This window comes from Pyrus communis, chromosome 16 (assembly GCF_041283825.1).
Source record: "Pyrus communis isolate YQ-2024b chromosome 16, ASM4128382v1, whole genome shotgun sequence".
In the NCBI taxonomy this organism is placed as follows: domain Eukaryota; kingdom Viridiplantae; phylum Streptophyta; class Magnoliopsida; order Rosales; family Rosaceae; genus Pyrus; species Pyrus communis.
Window position 1 is genome coordinate 9855461 of NC_142580.1, and position 18780 is coordinate 9874240.

The window sequence follows — 18780 nt, forward strand, 5'->3', positions numbered from 1 at the left end:
ATCGACAAACACCTCTTTATTGATCTCCCTATGCAGAAATACAGATTTGACATCAAGCTGGTAGATCACCCAATTCTTTTGAGCAGCAAAGGAAATGACAATTCGAATGGTGTCTAGACGAGCCACCGGTGCGAATACCTCTGTATAATTGATCCCATATTGTTGACAGAATCCCTTAGCAACTAGTTTTGTTTTGTACTTGTCCATTTCCCCATTCTCATTGAGCTTTGTCTTAAACACCCACTTTACTCCAATTGTTTTCCCTTATGGTGGCAACTCCATCAATTCCCATGTATTGTTCTTATCTATGGCTTGTATCTCTCGATCCATAGCTTACCTCCATTTTTCAAATTTCACATCTTCTTCAAAGGTTGTGGGATCTTGATTAGTAAATAACGCCAAGTGAGCCATGCTAGTATTCTCCTCATCAGATAAACCCTGACCTGTTTCATAATCTCTCATCCAAATTGGTGGTCTTCGAGTTCATCCTATACGAGGTGAGATCTCATCATTTTGAATGTCGAATTCAACTAATAAGTCACTTTAATCAAACTTGGATTCAATCTCTCCCACAACTTCATCAATTTCAGACTCGGGGTCACTTTCATCCCTTAATGTGCTATTTTCTTCATCAGTATCCCACTCGAGATATGCCAATATAGCCTCCTTGTGACTGTCATCCCAACTCTATTGTTGATCCTCTTCAAACACAATATCTCAGCTTATAACTATTTTCTGTAAAACAAGATCAAATAGTCAATAAGTCTTAGATTCCTCACTTACCACAAGCAATATGCACTTACAATTCTTGGCATCGAGCTTCACCCTTTTGTTGTCAGGTACATGAACATGAGCAATGCAACCAAAAATCCTGAAATGATCCATAGATGATTTGTGTCCATTCCAAGCCTCCTTAGGTGTCTTGTTCTTCACAACAAGAGTAGGGCATCGATTCAACACATGCATTGTCCAATTCACTGCTTCAGGCCTGAAAGTTTTGGGAATTTGCTTGGCTGACAACATGATTCGCACCATATTATGGTGCGATTCTTTCTTTCTACAACATCGTTCTGTTGGGAGTGTAAGTTGCAGTTAGCTGCCTATGAATCTCATTCTCATGATAGAAATTTGTAAACTCATGTGAGGTGAACTCTTTTTCTCGATCTGTCCTCAAACTTCTTATAAATGCCCCAATTTCTTTTTCAACCCGTGCTTTGAAGGATTTTAATGTGCCAAATGCTTTTGACTTCTCCACTAAGAAATAGACCCATGTTTTTCTGCTGAAATCATCAATAAAGGTGATGAGATACCTTTTGTTGCTGTTCGAGGTAAGGTTAATTGGTCCGCATATATCAGCATGCACCAACTGAAGAATCTTGGAGGCTCTCCATAAGCTTTCTTTGGGAAATGGATCTTGGTAATGTTTTCCTACCAAGCAATCTTCACACACCTTTTGAGAGGCTATGAACTGAGGAAATCCTTCCACCATTTGCTTATGTTGAAGCACTTTAAGCCTATTCCAGCTAAGATACCCATAGCGACAGTGCCAAAGTTTTGCTTTATCTATAGGTCAACAAGGAGAAACACTTTTGTTCCTTTGGTGGACAATGAGCCAGCATTGCAAACATTCTATTATGGCTCATCTTGGTCTCCATGATTAAACCTCTCTCAGAGTGAAAGATCTTGCATCTTCCATGTTGGATGAGTACTATAAGCCCATTCTCTTCCGACTGACCAATGCTTAACAAATTATTTTTCAAATCTGGCACGTAGAAAACACCTGTGATCACATGTACAATGTCATTCAACTTCATTCGCACATTTCCCTTGCCTTGCACAGTCAAACTCGAATCATTTCCCAGCTTCACTGATTCTCTGAAATTGCTATCAAGCTCACAAAACATGTCTTTCTTGCCACATATATGATTGCTGCACCCAGAATCAAGAAACCATATGTGCTCCATTGTTGCCTCCTTAAACTCCACAAGTGCCATCAACAACATCTCTTCCTTTGTCTACACATAGTTTGCTTTGTCTTCCTTAGGTTTCTTAGGACACTTCCACTGAAAGTGCCATAGTTCATGGCAGTTATAGCATTCTAGGGTTGACTTGTCGAACCCTAGATTACCCTATCCTCTTCCTCTGCCTCGATAAGTTCCTTGACCTCGTCTTCCTTGCTAGACTCCATGACTGACTTGGAGTGCTTGTTTATCCAACACATGTCGACTTATCCTTTGCTCATGGACCAAAAGGCTACTCTGAAGTTCATCTATGGACAGGGTGTCCAGATCATTAGATTCCTCAATTGAACAGACAACATAATCATATTTCGAAGTCATGGACCTCAAAATTTTCTCAATGATCACCACATCATCCATCTTCTCCCTATGAGTTCTCATATTGTTGGCTATGGCAAGTGTTCTCTCAAAATAATCATTGACTGTTTCTCCATTCTTCATGTGCTGCTCCTCGAACTCCTTGCGAAGAGCCTGCAATTGAGCACGCTTTACACGTGCAGTCCCTTGATATTTTTGTTTCAAGGAATCCCATATATCCTTCGCAATATCTTTCTTCAGAATGGTCTCCAATATTGGCCGATCAATGGCTTGGAACAAATAGTTCTTAGCCTACAAAACCTTCAGGTTTAGTTCATCCAAAGTCTTCTTCTGTACTTCACTGGAATTCGATCCCCCTGCTGCAGCTGTGATCCCCATCTCCACCAAGTTCCAATACTCTTTAGAACGAAGAAAATTCTCCATTAGCATGCTCCAGTGGTCGTAGTGTCCATCAAACCTTGGAATGGATGGTTGCACGAAATTGTTCTTAGACGCCATGTCTTGTTTCTTCACTCTAGCACCTAGGTTGCAAGCTTTTTAATTAGGCTCGTAGCAGGGTTCTAATACCAGATGTTAGAACCAAGAAATTTGCAAAGAACTTATGTAAATCAAGGTTTGAAAGCTCACGTAAACAAGGGAGAATTCTTATAAATGAAAAACAACTACTATGGCTATTAAATAGCATTACGCTTGAACTAGAAGAAAGAGCAACTGCCCTCGATTTTACAGGTCCTATAATTGTGGCAAAGACTATGTTAAAAACAGGAAATGCAAGCTTGTCCCACAAGTACAGGGATTATTGAACTCCTATGTGACTAACAACCCTTAAAACTAGGAACCCTAGCAGTACGGCTAGAAATCCTAACAACTTCAACAAGCTGTACTAGACCGTCTAGACTCATGAGTCATGAGGCAGAGAAAAATATAAGAAAGAACGATCAGAGAAACGATAGAAACGAAACATAAAGTCATCTGTATGTATATTGAGCATTGAACACTCAACCTTCCTTAATTACGTCTTCAGTCATCTAAGTATTGAGTATCATATTTGACAGCTAACCCCTGTATTTTTTAAATACGTCAAACTATTCATTTTATAAATAAAATCTAATGGGCCTTAGAAGAAGCAACTTGGAAAATATATTATGCGTGTTGATTTGGCGCACTCTGATCTGATCTACATAAAATCTTCTATATATATTTGGGTAAAGAATATGTTTTCTTAATGTGAGCAAATGTCTAAGCCTGTTTTTTAATGTAAATAAGAAATCGTTCAAATTGGTGTAAGCCTAAAACTAGGATTAAGGCTTTTGTTTTCTTTTCATTGAGAAATTTATTAAGATCACCACAGTGGTGGAAATGTATAGAGTTATTGCGTGACGGGGTGGGTTAGAATTGATGAGTAGATTTTTCATTACATATTTTACCCTAATCTTAGTTTATTTTGGTTATTATTTTAGAAGAAATTTGATGCTTTAAAATGTATTTTCAATATATGACTTCCGACTTCTTCTGGGGAAAAACGTGACCAAATGGATGAATTTTAGAGTAATTCTAGTTGGAGGACGTTCGTGAGTCACTTAGCTTGATCGTGTCAAAATATCAAATTTTTCCACCAAGCGATTATTTTTTGGCAATAGAATAAAAGAACAGTGCACGATGCTTGAAAAGTGACGTTTTGGGCTTGATTACGAGCTTTGGAGCTCAAGATGACCTATTTTGGAGTCGACCCCTTCTGAAGATCTTTTCAGAATGTTCTGATCTTTGAAAAGAGCTGTCATGGGCTGGATTTGGATGAGATTTGAGGCTAAAACATAGCTAGACAGTTTTCTTGCAGATTCTCCTAGCTTAATTAGGATTTTATTCTCTATAATATTTTATTTTTATTTGGTTTCCTAGTTTGATAAAAGGACTTTATTAGGGATTATGCGATAGCTGATGAGAGGGATATAAGGCTTTGGCTGGCCTTAGTCTTTTGACGACTTCTTCTTTTAGACGACTTTGGAGATAGGAAATTGGCCAAGGTTCTTGAAGATTTTTAGACTTTTACTTTAAGGTGTTTTCAATCATTTTTTTTTATAAGAATATTTTTAATTATGAATATGTGTAACTAATTCATTTTGTTAGGGCGAAGCCTTGAGCCACAACATGAATATATAATTTTTATTTAATTGCTTATGATTGATTGCCTGCATGCTTTGAATTATTGATTACCATTTTAAACTATCTAATTGTCTTAATACTTGATCACCAATACACGCAACTAGGAATTTTTCACCGGGTGGGCTAACTTAAAGATTTAAATCTTTATAAACAAAAAAACATGATACGGTATTTTTACAATATCAGCTAGCTAAACAAAATTTTGACAAGGTGAGCCATGAATTTTTGTAATTAAACAAATTAATATTTGTTTAAATTCAAATAATTCCAAACTTGTACATATACAAAAATTAATGAGAAAAAAAAAAGAATGTAAGAAAAAGAGATGGTTTGTAAATTGTATTATATTATTTTATATAATCAAACCAAGAGAATTTGGATTAGTGACTAAATTTATGGTAGGCTACATTCGAAAATCAATAAAAATTGCATGTCAAATTTTATTTTTCACCAAAAGCTACCTGGGCTATAGCCCAAGGTAGCCCTTAAAGTGGCTCCGCCAATGACCAATAAGATCTTTAGAAAAGTAATTTGATGCAATTTTGGTCGGAAGGTTTCCTGAAATTGACGCTGGCTTCTTGTGGTTAGTAATTGTAATTTCACTTAGGATGAACACCACGTCTTAAGGGTTCCATGGTTTTTCAAAAGGTTTTCATAAAACTTAATGAATCTTTCATGTTCATATTTGATCCGAACGTCTGAACGCGTTGCATGTTAGATATATGTTCAATGTTGGAGATTTCAAGTAGGATATATATTAGGAAAACCTAACCTTCAAAATATGCATGGGTAATTCATAAAATGATTGGAAAAACTATGTAGGATTGTTAAAGTGACAGCGAAACTCTATTGTCTCTTTAAATTGATTTTCTTTAAATTGTTTTCTAGTCAATTTATTTCACTATTTTTATTTTAAATTCGTTTTTAATATTTTAAATTCCAAAATCAACATTTTTCAAACTTTGTTTTAAATAATTAATTAAGAGTAGGTTTTAAATACAAATTATTCATTCAATTCATGTGGAAAACGATCTTACTTGAGCTATTATAATATGACAACCTTGTACTCTTGCAAGTATTTTAAAATGTTTTTATCCCTACTTTTGTAAGTGGTAAAAATCATATCAAAAGTCTTGTCGTTAGCTAATCTAACACCTAATCTAACATAATTTATAAATAAATTAGCATGTGGAGCAATAGAATCGGAATCGTTTCACTTCAAAAAAAAAAAAAAAAACTAAATTGAAATAAGCTAAGATATCAAAAAGCATGCGGAGCTAATGAAAAGAAAAAAAAGGTAAATTACAATTTACCATCTCAGGTTTTAGGTCAATTGCAATCTCATATAATATTTTTAAAATATTTCAATTTCATACATTCACTACTATTTCATTTCAATTTCATACAACCGTTACTTAATCTGTTAAATTGACCGTTAAAATAGTGATGTGGCAAATACATGGTCCACGTTTTTATGGCGTGTCAAATAAAAATAATTGAATATTATTTAAAAATAAACCTAAATTAAAATAAAGTGGACCCCACCCCACCCAGAAATTTGTTCTTGTCGGCCACCGCCATCGCCGATTAGAGCCTTGCACCCTGTACTCCTCATCCTCAGATTCCACGGCCTCGCCACGGCAGCTCCGGCGATGTGACCTATGGCGCTATCAGCTGCATAGCCGTTTGACGGCGGAGCTCGTCGACATTAGTGGGAACCATTCTTCCATATCCACGCCGCCAGCTTCGTTGAGCCATCCTTCCTCGTTAATACTTCGATTCCTCCCACCCCCGTCTATCTGTAACCCCACCCATCCTCGTTAGAAATCAAACAGCTAAAATCACTTTTCTCCCAACTAACCTAAACCCTCGCCTTCGCCCTTTGAAAACTCGTCAGCAAAACCCAGATGCAAATCTGCTTCCCAAATCCCAATCTTAAAATCCTCACTTCCCTAATCCCAAAACATGTTGAAAACCACGATGAACCCAACGCCCCTCACTTCCCAAATCTCACACACCACATACAACCACCATCACATCCACTTTATCCATCAACAATCCCTCATCCTTATTCGTCGGATTTGAATCGGACCTCGAGCAGAGTGGTGGATGTGGTCCGGGGAACCAGCTGGAGGACAGCGTGAAGAAGCTCAAGAGCCCCAAACTTTACCTGGGTAGGGGAATTTGGAAGCCGCCACCGAAGCCGCATCCACACCTTCGTGCACCTCCGCCTCTTCAGCTGGGTTGAGTGGTCCGGGTTGTTCAAGCACGACCGGGAGAAGGGGATTTTTGGGGGTGGGTGATGGGGTATGGGAGAAAGGGGTGGACTCCGGTGAGATTTTTGGGGGTGGGTGATGGGTGGGGAAGACGAAGGGGATTTCTGGATTTTTTTTTTTAATTTTTTTTATTAATTTTCTTTAATTAATTCTTTTAATATTTTAAATTTTTTATTAAGTGTTTAGTTACGTGGCACAAATATGATAGCCACGTCAACACAAATGGGAATCTTATATTTGTCATGTTATCATTTAACAGGTTGCTTAATAGATTTTCTAACGAATGTATAAAATTGAAATAAAATGATAAATAAATGTATGAAATTAAAATGTTTTAAAGATATTGTAAAAAGTTAAAATCGATCAAAGATAAAATATAATTTACTCAAAAAAAAAATTAACAAAACCGAAAGTTAAAAAGCACATCCATACATTTATTTGTCATCATGTGCTCATAGTATCAATCGTCCATGACACGGACCCTACCTACTTATCTCTCCATGATCATGTCCCTCTTGTTATTTGACTTTTGGATCATTACTAACAAGGCGCAATCTCTTCGAAAATATCAATTAACTTTAACAAGGCTAATTTTTTTAAAATTTGTTATTCATTGGGATTACGAAGGAGATCATATATTTGTACCATTTATGTGAAGTGATGCATATAATTAATTGATGTAACATGTACAAATGATATATTAATATGGTACATGTGATCTCCTTAGCGTTGAATATGCAATCCCTCATTAGTCTCAATGTGGTCGTGAAAAAAAAACTGTATGTATGAACTTATGGATATCCTTAACCAAATTAAGATGTGTTATTTGGTCATTTGCTAACTATTTTGTTTTGTTTTGTTTTATTTTATTTTTTTTGAAAATTGAAAACTTGTTTAGTAATTAATTTTAGTAGTAAAAAAAATATAAAAATCAAAATTGAAAGTTACTTTTATGAGATTTCAAATTTTGACTTGGCTTTTAATGTCATTTAGTACTATGGTCTAACAATATTATTCTTTTTCTGTAAGTGAGAGGTCTTAGACTCGGATCTCCTTGATAGTGAGTTCGAAACCAATTTATCTCATCACTAAGTGTAAATATATATAGTGTGTTTTCTTTTACAAATGATAGCGTTAGTGAATTAAGTTGTTGAAAGGAGAAAAACTAGTGGAGGTTGAACCCGTACCATGATGCATAAGCATGATTGATTTTTGTCATAGTGGTAAAACACGGTATGTGTAAATATTTTCGTTATTTAAAAAAAACAAAAAATTTGGCAGGCAATATTCAAAGTAGTAACTAAACAATTTTTCGTTTTAAAAACTAAAATAATTATCAAATAGACCCTAAAAAAACATTTCATTAAAAAAAAAAAAAAAAAACCCTCATTAAGAGGCAGCTGGAAACGCCTCATGCGTTGTGTCATTTCAATAAGGTATCCCAAGGCACAAATTTGTTCTTCGAAAAAAAAAAAATTTCTTTTCTTTTGTCTTTCCTGTAGCGGATTGGGAAATCGACCTTGGAAATACCGCCCCTTATGTTAGACATAAATCGTCAACATACTTAACTTCATCGTTATATATATTATCCCCCTGACCTTTTTTTTCCAAAAACAAGCCATTTGCTTATTCATTTCATTTTTGTAAATTCCAGCATGGGTGTCTTCACTCGTACAGATGAGTACACTTCCCCAATCCCTCCGGACAGGTTGTTCAAGGCCTTGGTTCTTGATGCTCACATCCTGATTCCAGAGCTCATGCCAGAGGCTATTAAGAGCATTGACAACCTCAAGGGTGACGGAAGAGCAGGAAGCATTAAGAAGATCAACTACGCTGAAGGCATGTAAATAATACCTAACTACCATATAACACTGCGAGTGAAATATTCTCGTACTAGACTATCAATCCAAAGATTCTATACCACTATTTGAGTAGACACTTTCATTTTTTTTTTTTCATAAAAGAGAAGATTAGGCGATATTAGCTCGTTGAATCAGGATGATGCAAAGCATCCACTCTTAGACTAGCTAAGGTGAAGGATGTTTTGGTTCCCCTTGTCCGTCCCTCTAAATAAATATACACTTGAATATGTGGTATCAGATTGATAGTTTGGCCGGCAACATAATATATATGCCGGAGAACACACCCCACATGTTGATCATTTTATAATGTACAAAGTTGTTGAATACACGTAATAATTTTTTCATGTAGGTAGCCAGCTCAAATCTGTGATAAACCGGGTTGACGACGTCGACGAAGAGAACTTTGTATATGCTTACACTTTGGTTGAAGGAGAACCATTAGTAGTGGAGAAACTTGAATACATCACTTATAAGGCTAAGTTTGAAGCTGCATCAGATGGGGGTAGTAAGAACCGGTTGGTAAGCAATTACTACACCAAGGGTGACGTTGTGCTGAAAGAGGAAGAAATAAAAGCCGGCAGGGAAAGGGCCTTGGGGATGTACAGAGTTGTGGAAGCCTATCTCCTCCAAAATCCTGATGCCTATGCTTAAATCTTATGTAGAAAGAGGCCCTAAAGAATTTTCTTTTACGGGTGGGGTGGGGGTTTTGCCTTCACTAGCTTGTGGGGATTGATAAATGGAAATATGCTTGACAATGCCTGTAACTATGGCCATTGGAATATACCTTCTCCATGTATTGACTTCAATAAAAATAATTTTTCCATGATTTTGACACACTCATTTTCATCTCTTACAAACTTTCTGTTAATTTCCGTCTTTTGACCCTCCTCCTTCAACAATTTAATAGTCATAAATAAATAAAAATGTATAGAGAATAACATGGGTGCGGGAAAATTATTACCGTTTTCTTCTTATTTATTTATTATTTATAAAGCCTATAACCAAGGTTTAGAATGGGCTCAGCTTGAAAGGAACATAAACTATGGGGCCACAATCTCCCAATAACCAATCCATGACTGATGGGGTCAGGAATGGCCATTTGACCCATGGGTACTTGTATCCATGGATTTTTTTTTTCTTTTTTATTCTAATAGGATCATAAATAAATGAATTAGATGGGTTTGGGTATTTTGTTGAGATCAAATCTTCTGCATCCAAAATGAGTATGGTTTTTTTGTGATTTTAATAAGTGTTCGACATATTAAATTTATGACAATAAAATTAAAAAAATTTAAGATAATAAATACGTGTCAATCATTTATTAAAGTCACAAAAAGATCATACCTATTTTGAGTGCACAAAATTGTCTCCTTTTTGTTGGGGTCTATTACACCCATTCATTAGATAATAAACACTCCTCTCATGGTTTCTCCTCCATGTCTGCTTCCTCTTTTCTTCATCGTCGTCTCTGTCTGTCTCCTTCACCGACACCGGCAAACCTTCCATAGCTGGCGTCTCATATCCACCTCCTCCTTTGCCCTTTTCTGTACCTTTCTCTGTCTCTTTCTCTTTTGTTTTTTGGTTTTTCGGTTTTTGCTTTTTTTTTTTTGTTTTTTTGTTTTGTGTCTTGCTCTCTCTAGCATTTCAGATCCGCAAGGAAGGGATTAATGTCAACCAAAATTTTAGGTCATCTTTTGTAGACCACATGGCTGTTGATGATTAGGTTCTTTTTTTAATGATTTAAAAAAATAATCTAACCATCAATCGCCACATCATGTGATACACCAAGTGTTATAATATTAGTAGTTGGAAATTATTTTTTACACAGTATTTTATAATGTTAGCACTGGAATAAGAGAAATGCTAAGGGATACTCTCAAAAATATTAGTAGTTGGAAATTATTTTTTACACAGTATTTTATAATGTTAGCACTGGAATAAGAGAAATGCTAAGGGATACTCTCAAAAGTGAGACTCTCCATGTACTCTCTACCACCTCATGTACTCTCTAGCACTGGAATAGGAGAAATGCTAAGGCTGAAAACCATGTGTTGAGGGATCATTGATACAATTTTTCTTATTTGATTTTTTTATATGTGTCCTTTAATTTAGCCTCATATGCATGACACATGACTCATTTTAACATAAATTCTAATGAAGTTGATGAAATGACCATAGCTACCCGTTTTGATGAGTTGAGGGACCAATGGTAATGAATTTTTAGTTGAAAGGCCATTACTCCAATTTGATTAAAGTTGAGGGACCATTGCTCCAATTTGATTAAAGTTGAAGCACTATTACTACAATTTACTTAATAATAATAATTGTACTGTAAGCTCTTATTATAGGTCAATATTGTTTTTATTTTATCTTTTGGTCAAGGTCAATATTGTTATAGTGAGCGAAACAAAAAGCTAAATCATATATGATTTGATCTTATAATTCATGTAATGAGGTTCGAATGTTTTTTTGGTTAATAAATAAGATTTAAACATATTCATTTTCGATCTTTACAGTAATGAAAGGGTATAAAAGTATTTTGATCTAATATTTACAGTGGAAGAATACAGTTGATCTCCTTCCACGTATTTTTGTTTGAGCTATTTTGATCTTATAGGCTTGCACGTACAGTGCTTGATGGCATTTAAGTTATGGTTTTGACACTAATCAATCTTAGTACTAATTTTTGGTGTTGCTCTCTATTTAAAATAGTTTAGGCTATCTTATTTGAGCGACTCAATCTGAAATAATAGTCAATCAATTGCGCCATAACATTCAAGCTTCCTCCCTGTGAAAAAAGGAATAGAATTTTATTCAAATCTTGCCTATTTAAGACATAGTAACCTGCCTCGTAAAATTCCTAGTTCCACCCTTATAAATGGAGGTAAATGGTAATAATATAGATTGTTGCATCACAACAGGTGTTACAAAATTTGAAGAGGTGATGGTGGTGACTTAACATCAGTAGGGAAACATAATTGGTCAGTGGTGGTCGGTACCAAATTGTTTCCAAAGCTTGAACAAACTCTACTAGCACCAAAACTTGAACATTGCATGGAAATTCATTTAGTCTTGACAAAGTTAGATTTGATTATTGCTTAATATAGGGATAATTTGATATAGATCCAATTTTGTGAGCCATTACTATAATTAGTTCACTGCATTGAAATAGGTCCAATAATTGATATTCTACGTAAGCTTATTTATAATTTGTACCATATTTATCCCTTAGACTTATAAATTGTAGTAAATATTCAAAATTTCTTAATTATATGATTATTTGTGGTTTAACTAATCCCTTAATTGTAGGATTAGTTATAGCAATAAAATTTCAACCCCCAGTCTGTTTTATCCCTCCTTTTTTTTCCTTCTTCTAAACAATTCCCCTTGTTAGATCATGGAATCAATCATTGTCACATCCCGGCCCGAGGCGGATCACTTCCCGGGCCCGCTCCACCACCTTAGCACGATATTGTCCGCTTTGGGCTTACCATTCCCTCACGGTTTTGTTTTTGGGAACTCACGAGCAACTTCCCAGTGGGTCACCCATCATAGGATTGCTCTAGCCCCCTTCTCGCTTAACTTCGGAGTTCCTACGGAACCCGAAGCCAGTGAGCTCCCAAAAGGCCTCGTGCTAGGTAGGGATGAGAATATACATATAAGGATCACACCCCTGGGCAATGTGGGATGTCACAATCATCCTCTTTCTTCTCTCATCTTTCATGAGTGATATTTTGTGTTCCTCCCTCCAAATTCCTTCATGACAATTTCAGTTTTTACATAGCTTTCACAATTTTTTTACATATTCGTTCGGCAATACAGTATCAATTGCAAGCAATAATACAGTATCATGCATTTATATTTGCTCTATTATATTTTTGTGCGTATCAAAAGGGTAAACTGAAACTTAGTATTTGTTCCTTTTTTTTGTTTAGTATTTGTTCCTTTAATGGAGGTATATTATATCATATTTCTATTCTAATGTTATGCCATGAAGGTTCAGCATTTTTCTTCCTATACAATAGGTAGTTTATTTTTATTTTGTTGGTAGATTATATCTATTTTGTAGGTATAAAGCATTTTTCTTCCTATACAATAGGTAGTTTATTTTTGTTTTGCAGTAGATTACATATGTTTTGTTGGTATAAAGTATTTTTCTTCCTATACAATAGGTAGATACTAAATTATATCGGTTTTGTAGGTAAACATCATTAGGTGGTTACTAGATAATATTTTAGTTAGTATTTAAATATTCAAAATTAAAAACTGAATAAATGATACAAAAATTAAAGAATTTAAATATTTTTATCTAAAAGGGCAAAATTGGTATAAAAATATGTAATTGGATAACTGGACTTAGTTAAAAAACTACCTATGTTTTTGGACTTAGATTGAAAAGCCCCCTTAATATAAGATGAGTTAGATCTTCTCCCAGAGCATGAAAATTTCCTGTGTCACCACAAGTCTAACATTTCAAGCAACTTTGAAAATTCCATGTCACTAGAAGCCTAACATTTCAAGCAATCTTCCTCCTAAATATAAAACATACCATGTACCTTTCAGAGCAAGAAGATTTCATGTGACTACAAGTCATCCAGTTTGTCATTTTTCAAAAGGGACCATCGGATTCCCTCCCCTTGTTGAAAAGTCCACATTAGGATACAGTTAGTCCAACTTGTACATCGCATTCCATTACATATTGCATATTGAATTTATTTGCTTTAAAAAAAAATATTATGCATACCAACAACTTCCCAGCAAAGCAGCAGCAGCCCACCACCTAAAGTTCGGTCTTCATCATCCACATTCAAAAATAATTAATCGGATAACCTTTGCTCCTCCCTCCCTCTTGATATTTTCACAAATCAAAACCTTTTTTTTCTTTGATCCCAACTCCCAAGTGTTGTTCATCAAGCAAAGCAAGCATGGGTGTCACCAAGATCAGCCAGAAGTTTGTGACTCAGGTGACGCCACAGAGGATGTTCAACGCCTTGATCTTGGATGCCCACAACATCTGCCCCAAGCTCATGTTCTCATCAATTAAAAGTATTGAATTCCTTAGCGGTTCAGGAGAAGTTGGAACCATCAAACAGATCAACTTCACTGAAGGTAAATTGTTAGGCAAATTAAAAGTCAACCCTCTTTTTCTTGGAAAATTGGATAATAAATCAAATCTCAATTGTTGAACCGATCAAAATCAAACCAAAGATTAACGATGTAGCAATCAGATAAAGATAATATACTGAAAAACAAAATCATTTTGGTCAATTTTCCATTTTTCTTTCTCTATGTTTTTACATGAAATTCCATATCTAATTTTTGTGTTGGTTTTGTTGGGGATGTGCAGCTAGTCCTATGAAATATGCTAAGCACAGGATTGATGCTTTGGACAAGGAGGCACTCAGCTGCACCTACACCTTCATCGAAAGCGATGCAACGGATCACTTGTTGGACAAGCTTGAATACATAACATATGAAGTCAAGTTTGAGGGGTATGGAAGAGGAGGATGCATCTGTCATTTGACCAGCACATACAAAACCAAAGATGATATGCAGATCAAAGAAGAAGACATTGAGCTTGGCAAGGATAGAGCTATTGGGATGTATGAAGTTTTGGAAGCCTACCTCATGGCGCACCCTCGCGCCTACGTCTGAAAATTTTTAAGAAAACTTTCAGTAGTCGTATAAATTTTGGGGAATTCTGCTGTGTACAATATATCTAACATATTGTTCATGTTGTTTTCCTTTTTTTCCATAAGTCCTTTTCTTCTTGTTCTTTCCTAAACTTTCTTCTTGTTGTACAAGATTGTGATTAAGAAATATTTAGTTTCGGTTCTAATTTACTTAATCAGGGGATCTGTTGTGTAGAAGTAGTTTATCCAATTTTTTTTTATCAGATAGTTCCTCCAAATATCTCAGCAGCATCCATCTTAAGTAAAGTGGAAGGGCAAATCTCAGATGATTAACAGATTGAAATTCTAGCCGGAAATTCTTAATTGGCCTCTGTCAACTGTTTTATTTTAGTAAATCACTTCTTTTGATTCACTGGAGTGGAAATGATTTAAACTCCCGCAAAATAAGAAACTAGTTGCAGAAACACCATAAATTTGCAGCTGATTTAAGAATTACGAAAGAGATGAAATTGAATACAAAGCGGTATCAGAACCGATATGAGACGAGGCCTAGAAACACTTGGTAAATTGTCATAAAAAAGGACCTGATACAGTCTTGAGCGCCATGAAACACACTAAAGTCCCAACTCAAGGCTACTTCCGAGATTAGCGAGGCAGTCCATGACCACTTTACACTCTCTATAAATATGACAATTGCCTCAGGTGTAACATTTTTCAATTGTGTGTTGTGTGTATTTTCTGTACTACAATTCTGCCTTGTCCAAACCCAAAACATGTTTTCTACCAAACACCAATTGATCATCCAAGTTAATCAACCACAACATGGGAAAGAATTAACACGGCCCATATATATGCTTAAACTTTGTTCTAACATATAAAAGTTACAAAGCACAGAGACCTTGGACCTTGTAAGGATCCAAAGGATGCTACAGTTATTGACAAATTTTGTAAGCGCCCACCCATATGTTTAAGACAATAAATCTGTAGTGACGGGAATCCAGGAACGAATTGGGATCCCTATCAATATAAAAGCTAAAGGAAATTTTTTTTTTAGGCCCAACATATATTTTATCTGTTGAATAGGTGAAGTTTGAAACCCAAGAACCAAAAGTCTTTTTTTTTTATTGACAATAGAAATGTTTAAGTACGTTTAATATGCAAAAGACAAAAGAATCAAAATGATTGATCATTAACAATTTCAAGAATCATTTTTATTGATTTTAAATCACAAAAACCAAAGTTAGGTGCTATAACAATCTCATAACCATTTTGGCTAAAAAGTCCTTTTTTATTAAGGAAAACTAATGAAAATGACTTGAAAACTTTGAGTTTTAATGGTAAGGACAAAATAAAGGATAAAGTGAATAGTATCAGGATTGACTTTTTAATGTAAAAATATGGTTTTTAGTTAAAGTGAAAAGTACTATGAACATTTCGTTAAAATTCTCTTTTTATTTATAATATGTTTAATGTGCAAAGGGCGTGGATCATTTTCTATTCGGACCGCATGAATAAGTAGGAATTAATTTTTTAAATCATATTTGTTTAATCATTGTAAAATGTCAATTAAATGGTAACAAGTAACAATATATTGTACAAACTACCTTCTAAACCAATCTGATCGTCCAATCGGTAGCCCAAAACCAATCTGATACATCAAACAAGCTGATTGTCCTCAAAACCCGTCCATGTTCAACATACATAATCACCCAACCATGTGTTTTACTTGGTCTGACATAAAACAGATACCCGATAAAAAGAAAAATATATATATAATACTATCTACATTTAATTAATATTCCTATACTAAAGTATTAAAAGATGTTAGTTGGACGGCGGACAAAGGTCTAACGTGTAGACGTTTATGCGGATTTTTTAATTTTATTTAACTTTATTCTATAACATATATAATTATACTATAATACATAAATTTTACATGTAAAATATATGAAGTACTATAATATATTGAAAACTTGGAAACTTGGTTACAAGCACATAATGATTGTTCATCCAAGTTTTTTTTTTATTTTACATAGCTAACACATTTTTAGATGGATGAATCCTTTTTTATGTTATGTAAAAAATTTCACAATCAATAGTCTACGATACCTTTTTTAAAAAAAAATAAAATAAAGGGTATTGATAGCTATAATTAAACGATATTTTTGTAATGTAATCACGTATTATACTTTGATAGTTTAATATGATGTCCACAACGTAAATATCATCATTATACAGTATTAAGGAGCCCAAAAGTTGAATTTTAACGTCATGTTGTAACTGTTGGATGTTAGACCCTAATCCAATCGTTAAATAGGTCACTACAGTTAATAAGGATTGGTTTGGAATGTAAGTAGGGTTAGGGTTTAGTTAACATGCTATAACTTGGACTCCAAGTAAAGTTAATATTCCAGTTAATCTGGGAGAATAAGGGTTCTTGATTCTATCTTATTTGGACGGTATTTGGAGATTAATATCTTTTACAATAAGAAACCTTACTGTCATCATTATGGGAAGATACATTAGAGTTAAGTTAGTATAAATACTAAGCAAAAGTCCCTGCACATACTGTTGAAACAAACTCCAAAGAATTCCCTTAGGTTCGAGTTCTATAGTGGTGGTGAGTGTGCTGAAAGCCATTGCTAAAGTTCTAGGTGCTGCTCGAAGTTGTTGTGTGCTCGTGATTGCTACGCTGCTAAGAATGACTTCTCAAGGTCAGTGTCTTATGGTGTTTTAATCTCCATGAACTTGCAAGGTTGAAAGTAACACCAGTAAAACATAAAAGTAAGGAACCTAAACAGCCCACCGACATTGTAAGGTTGTCTTTATGTCGAATATAATACTCAGCATTTCTTCCTTCTCTTGTATTATTAACCTTCAATTCTTGCACATCTCCATTGGATTTCTGAATTGATTGGTGGTCTTAGACAATAGAAATGAAAATATTATTTATTATTTTGTTTTTGGAAAATTAAAATATTAATAAGTTAGCCCACCAGTAGAAATAAGTTGATTTTTCTTTTCTAATCAAGTTCTAGAATTTTATTGGTGGCTTTCTTTGACTAATATATTTATGCATTGATTTTTATTTTTTATTTTTTTATGCCATGCAATTGAAAATTAATATTTTATTTTCATTTCACATGGACAGCATCCATTGAAAACTTCAAATTTTGTCCCCACTCCAGATATAGGGGGTTATTTTATTCATGTACCCTCCCTCCCGAATCTATAAATAACACCCTCTGGAGAGAGCATTTTCTCACATCAACACCGATCATCCTCTTTGCCTTCTCGTTTCATTCTTAATTTCCTTGATCATTTTCTAAGCTCTTAAAAATCATCATCATGGGTGTCCTCACATACGAAACCGAATACGCATCTGTCATTCCCCCTGCTAGGTTGTACAATGCCCTTGTTCTTGATGCTGACAACCTCATTCCCAAGATTGCTCCACAAGCGGTTAAAACTGTTGAAATTCTCGAGGGAGATGGCGGTGTTGGAACCATCAAGAAAGTTAGCTTTGGCGAAGGTTTGTTTAGTTTCCACCATTTTTCTCCATTAACTTGTTAATTTTACTTATTTAATATATATGGAATAAGGCTTTGTTGTTGGTGGTGGTGTAATATATATCTCGAAAACACTAGCTAATATCTTAATTTTTGTTTCATTTTTCCATTTGACAGGGAGTGAATACAGCTATGTGAAGCACAAGGTTGAGGGAATTGACAAAGATAACTTTGTGTACAGCTACAGTTTGATTGAAGGAGATGCCATTTCTGACAAAATTGAGAAGATCTCTTATGAGATTAAGTTGGTGGCTTCTGGCAGTGGTTCCATCATCAAGAACATCAGTCATTACCACACCAAGGGAGATGTTGAGATCAAGGAAGAGCATGTTAAGGCTGGCAAAGAAAGGGCACATGGTCTGTTCAAGCTCATTGAGAACCACCTTGTGGCCAATCCTGATGCCTACAACTAAAACCTTCCATATGGGAACAATCTTATCTCTTGCTTTCTCTGTTTATTCAGTTGTGTGGTTCAATTTATTATCGTACCAAAGCAATTCTTTGACTTGCACTTTGGATATGATTAAGGAGTAATATGTTATATTTGATTTTCAATCTCAATAAATAAAACGTATACTAGTTATACGTAAATTATCCCATGATATTTAACTTGAAGTATTATTTTTCCCTTCCAATTTTGTGAATTTCACATCCGATCTGTTACGAGGTAAACTCAATTACACATAGAAAGGAAAAGAAAAGCTATTCCACTAAAGTTAGACCAATTAACTCAAAAGTTAACTTTGGGTTGTTGTTGGGATGGAAGATTCTTATGACGAAAAGATGAAAGACCTTAAATTCCTTGTAAAAAAAATAAAATAAAATAAATAAATAAATAAACTTGCTGCCATTGCGTACTGGTAACCATTATATCCATCTTCACATCCCACAAATTACCATTTCAGTTGGGCTATTCTTCCAGCTCATGAACAAAATACCTT

General features: G+C 34.8%; 4 protein-coding genes across 4 annotated transcripts; 3 read left to right on the top strand and 1 right to left on the bottom strand.

Annotated features, from left to right (window-relative positions):
• Positions 1 to 2177: 2177 nt before the first annotated feature.
• LOC148689939 (uncharacterized) lies at positions 2178 to 2834 on the bottom strand. Its single transcript, XM_088687142.1, has 2 exons — positions 2673 to 2834; positions 2178 to 2627 (listed from the first exon to the last, which is right to left on the bottom strand). Exons 1-2 carry the CDS (start codon positions 2832 to 2834, stop codon positions 2178 to 2180), a joined length of 612 nt encoding a protein of 203 aa, XP_088543268.1.
• A 5569-nt stretch (positions 2835 to 8403) lies between these two features.
• On the top strand, positions 8404 to 9464 carry LOC137730842 (major strawberry allergen Fra a 1.06-like). The gene is made up of 2 exons (XM_088688306.1): positions 8404 to 8618; positions 8991 to 9464. The coding sequence occupies exons 1-2, from the start codon at positions 8431 to 8433 to the stop codon at positions 9286 to 9288; spliced, it is 486 nt and encodes a 161-aa protein (XP_088544432.1). The 5' UTR covers positions 8404 to 8430; the 3' UTR covers positions 9289 to 9464.
• Positions 9465 to 13309: 3845 nt separating this feature from the next.
• Positions 13310 to 14485, top strand: LOC137731783 (major allergen Pru ar 1). The gene is made up of 2 exons (XM_068471002.2): positions 13310 to 13746; positions 13985 to 14485. The coding sequence occupies exons 1-2, from the start codon at positions 13563 to 13565 to the stop codon at positions 14290 to 14292; spliced, it is 492 nt and encodes a 163-aa protein (XP_068327103.1). The 5' UTR covers positions 13310 to 13562; the 3' UTR covers positions 14293 to 14485.
• A 3039-nt stretch (positions 14486 to 17524) lies between these two features.
• On the top strand, positions 17525 to 18438 carry LOC137730994 (major strawberry allergen Fra a 1-3-like). Its single transcript, XM_068470027.2, has 2 exons — positions 17525 to 17802; positions 17957 to 18438. The coding sequence occupies exons 1-2, from the start codon at positions 17619 to 17621 to the stop codon at positions 18250 to 18252; spliced, it is 480 nt and encodes a 159-aa protein (XP_068326128.1). The 5' UTR covers positions 17525 to 17618; the 3' UTR covers positions 18253 to 18438.
• The last annotated feature ends 342 nt before the right edge of the window (positions 18439 to 18780 follow it).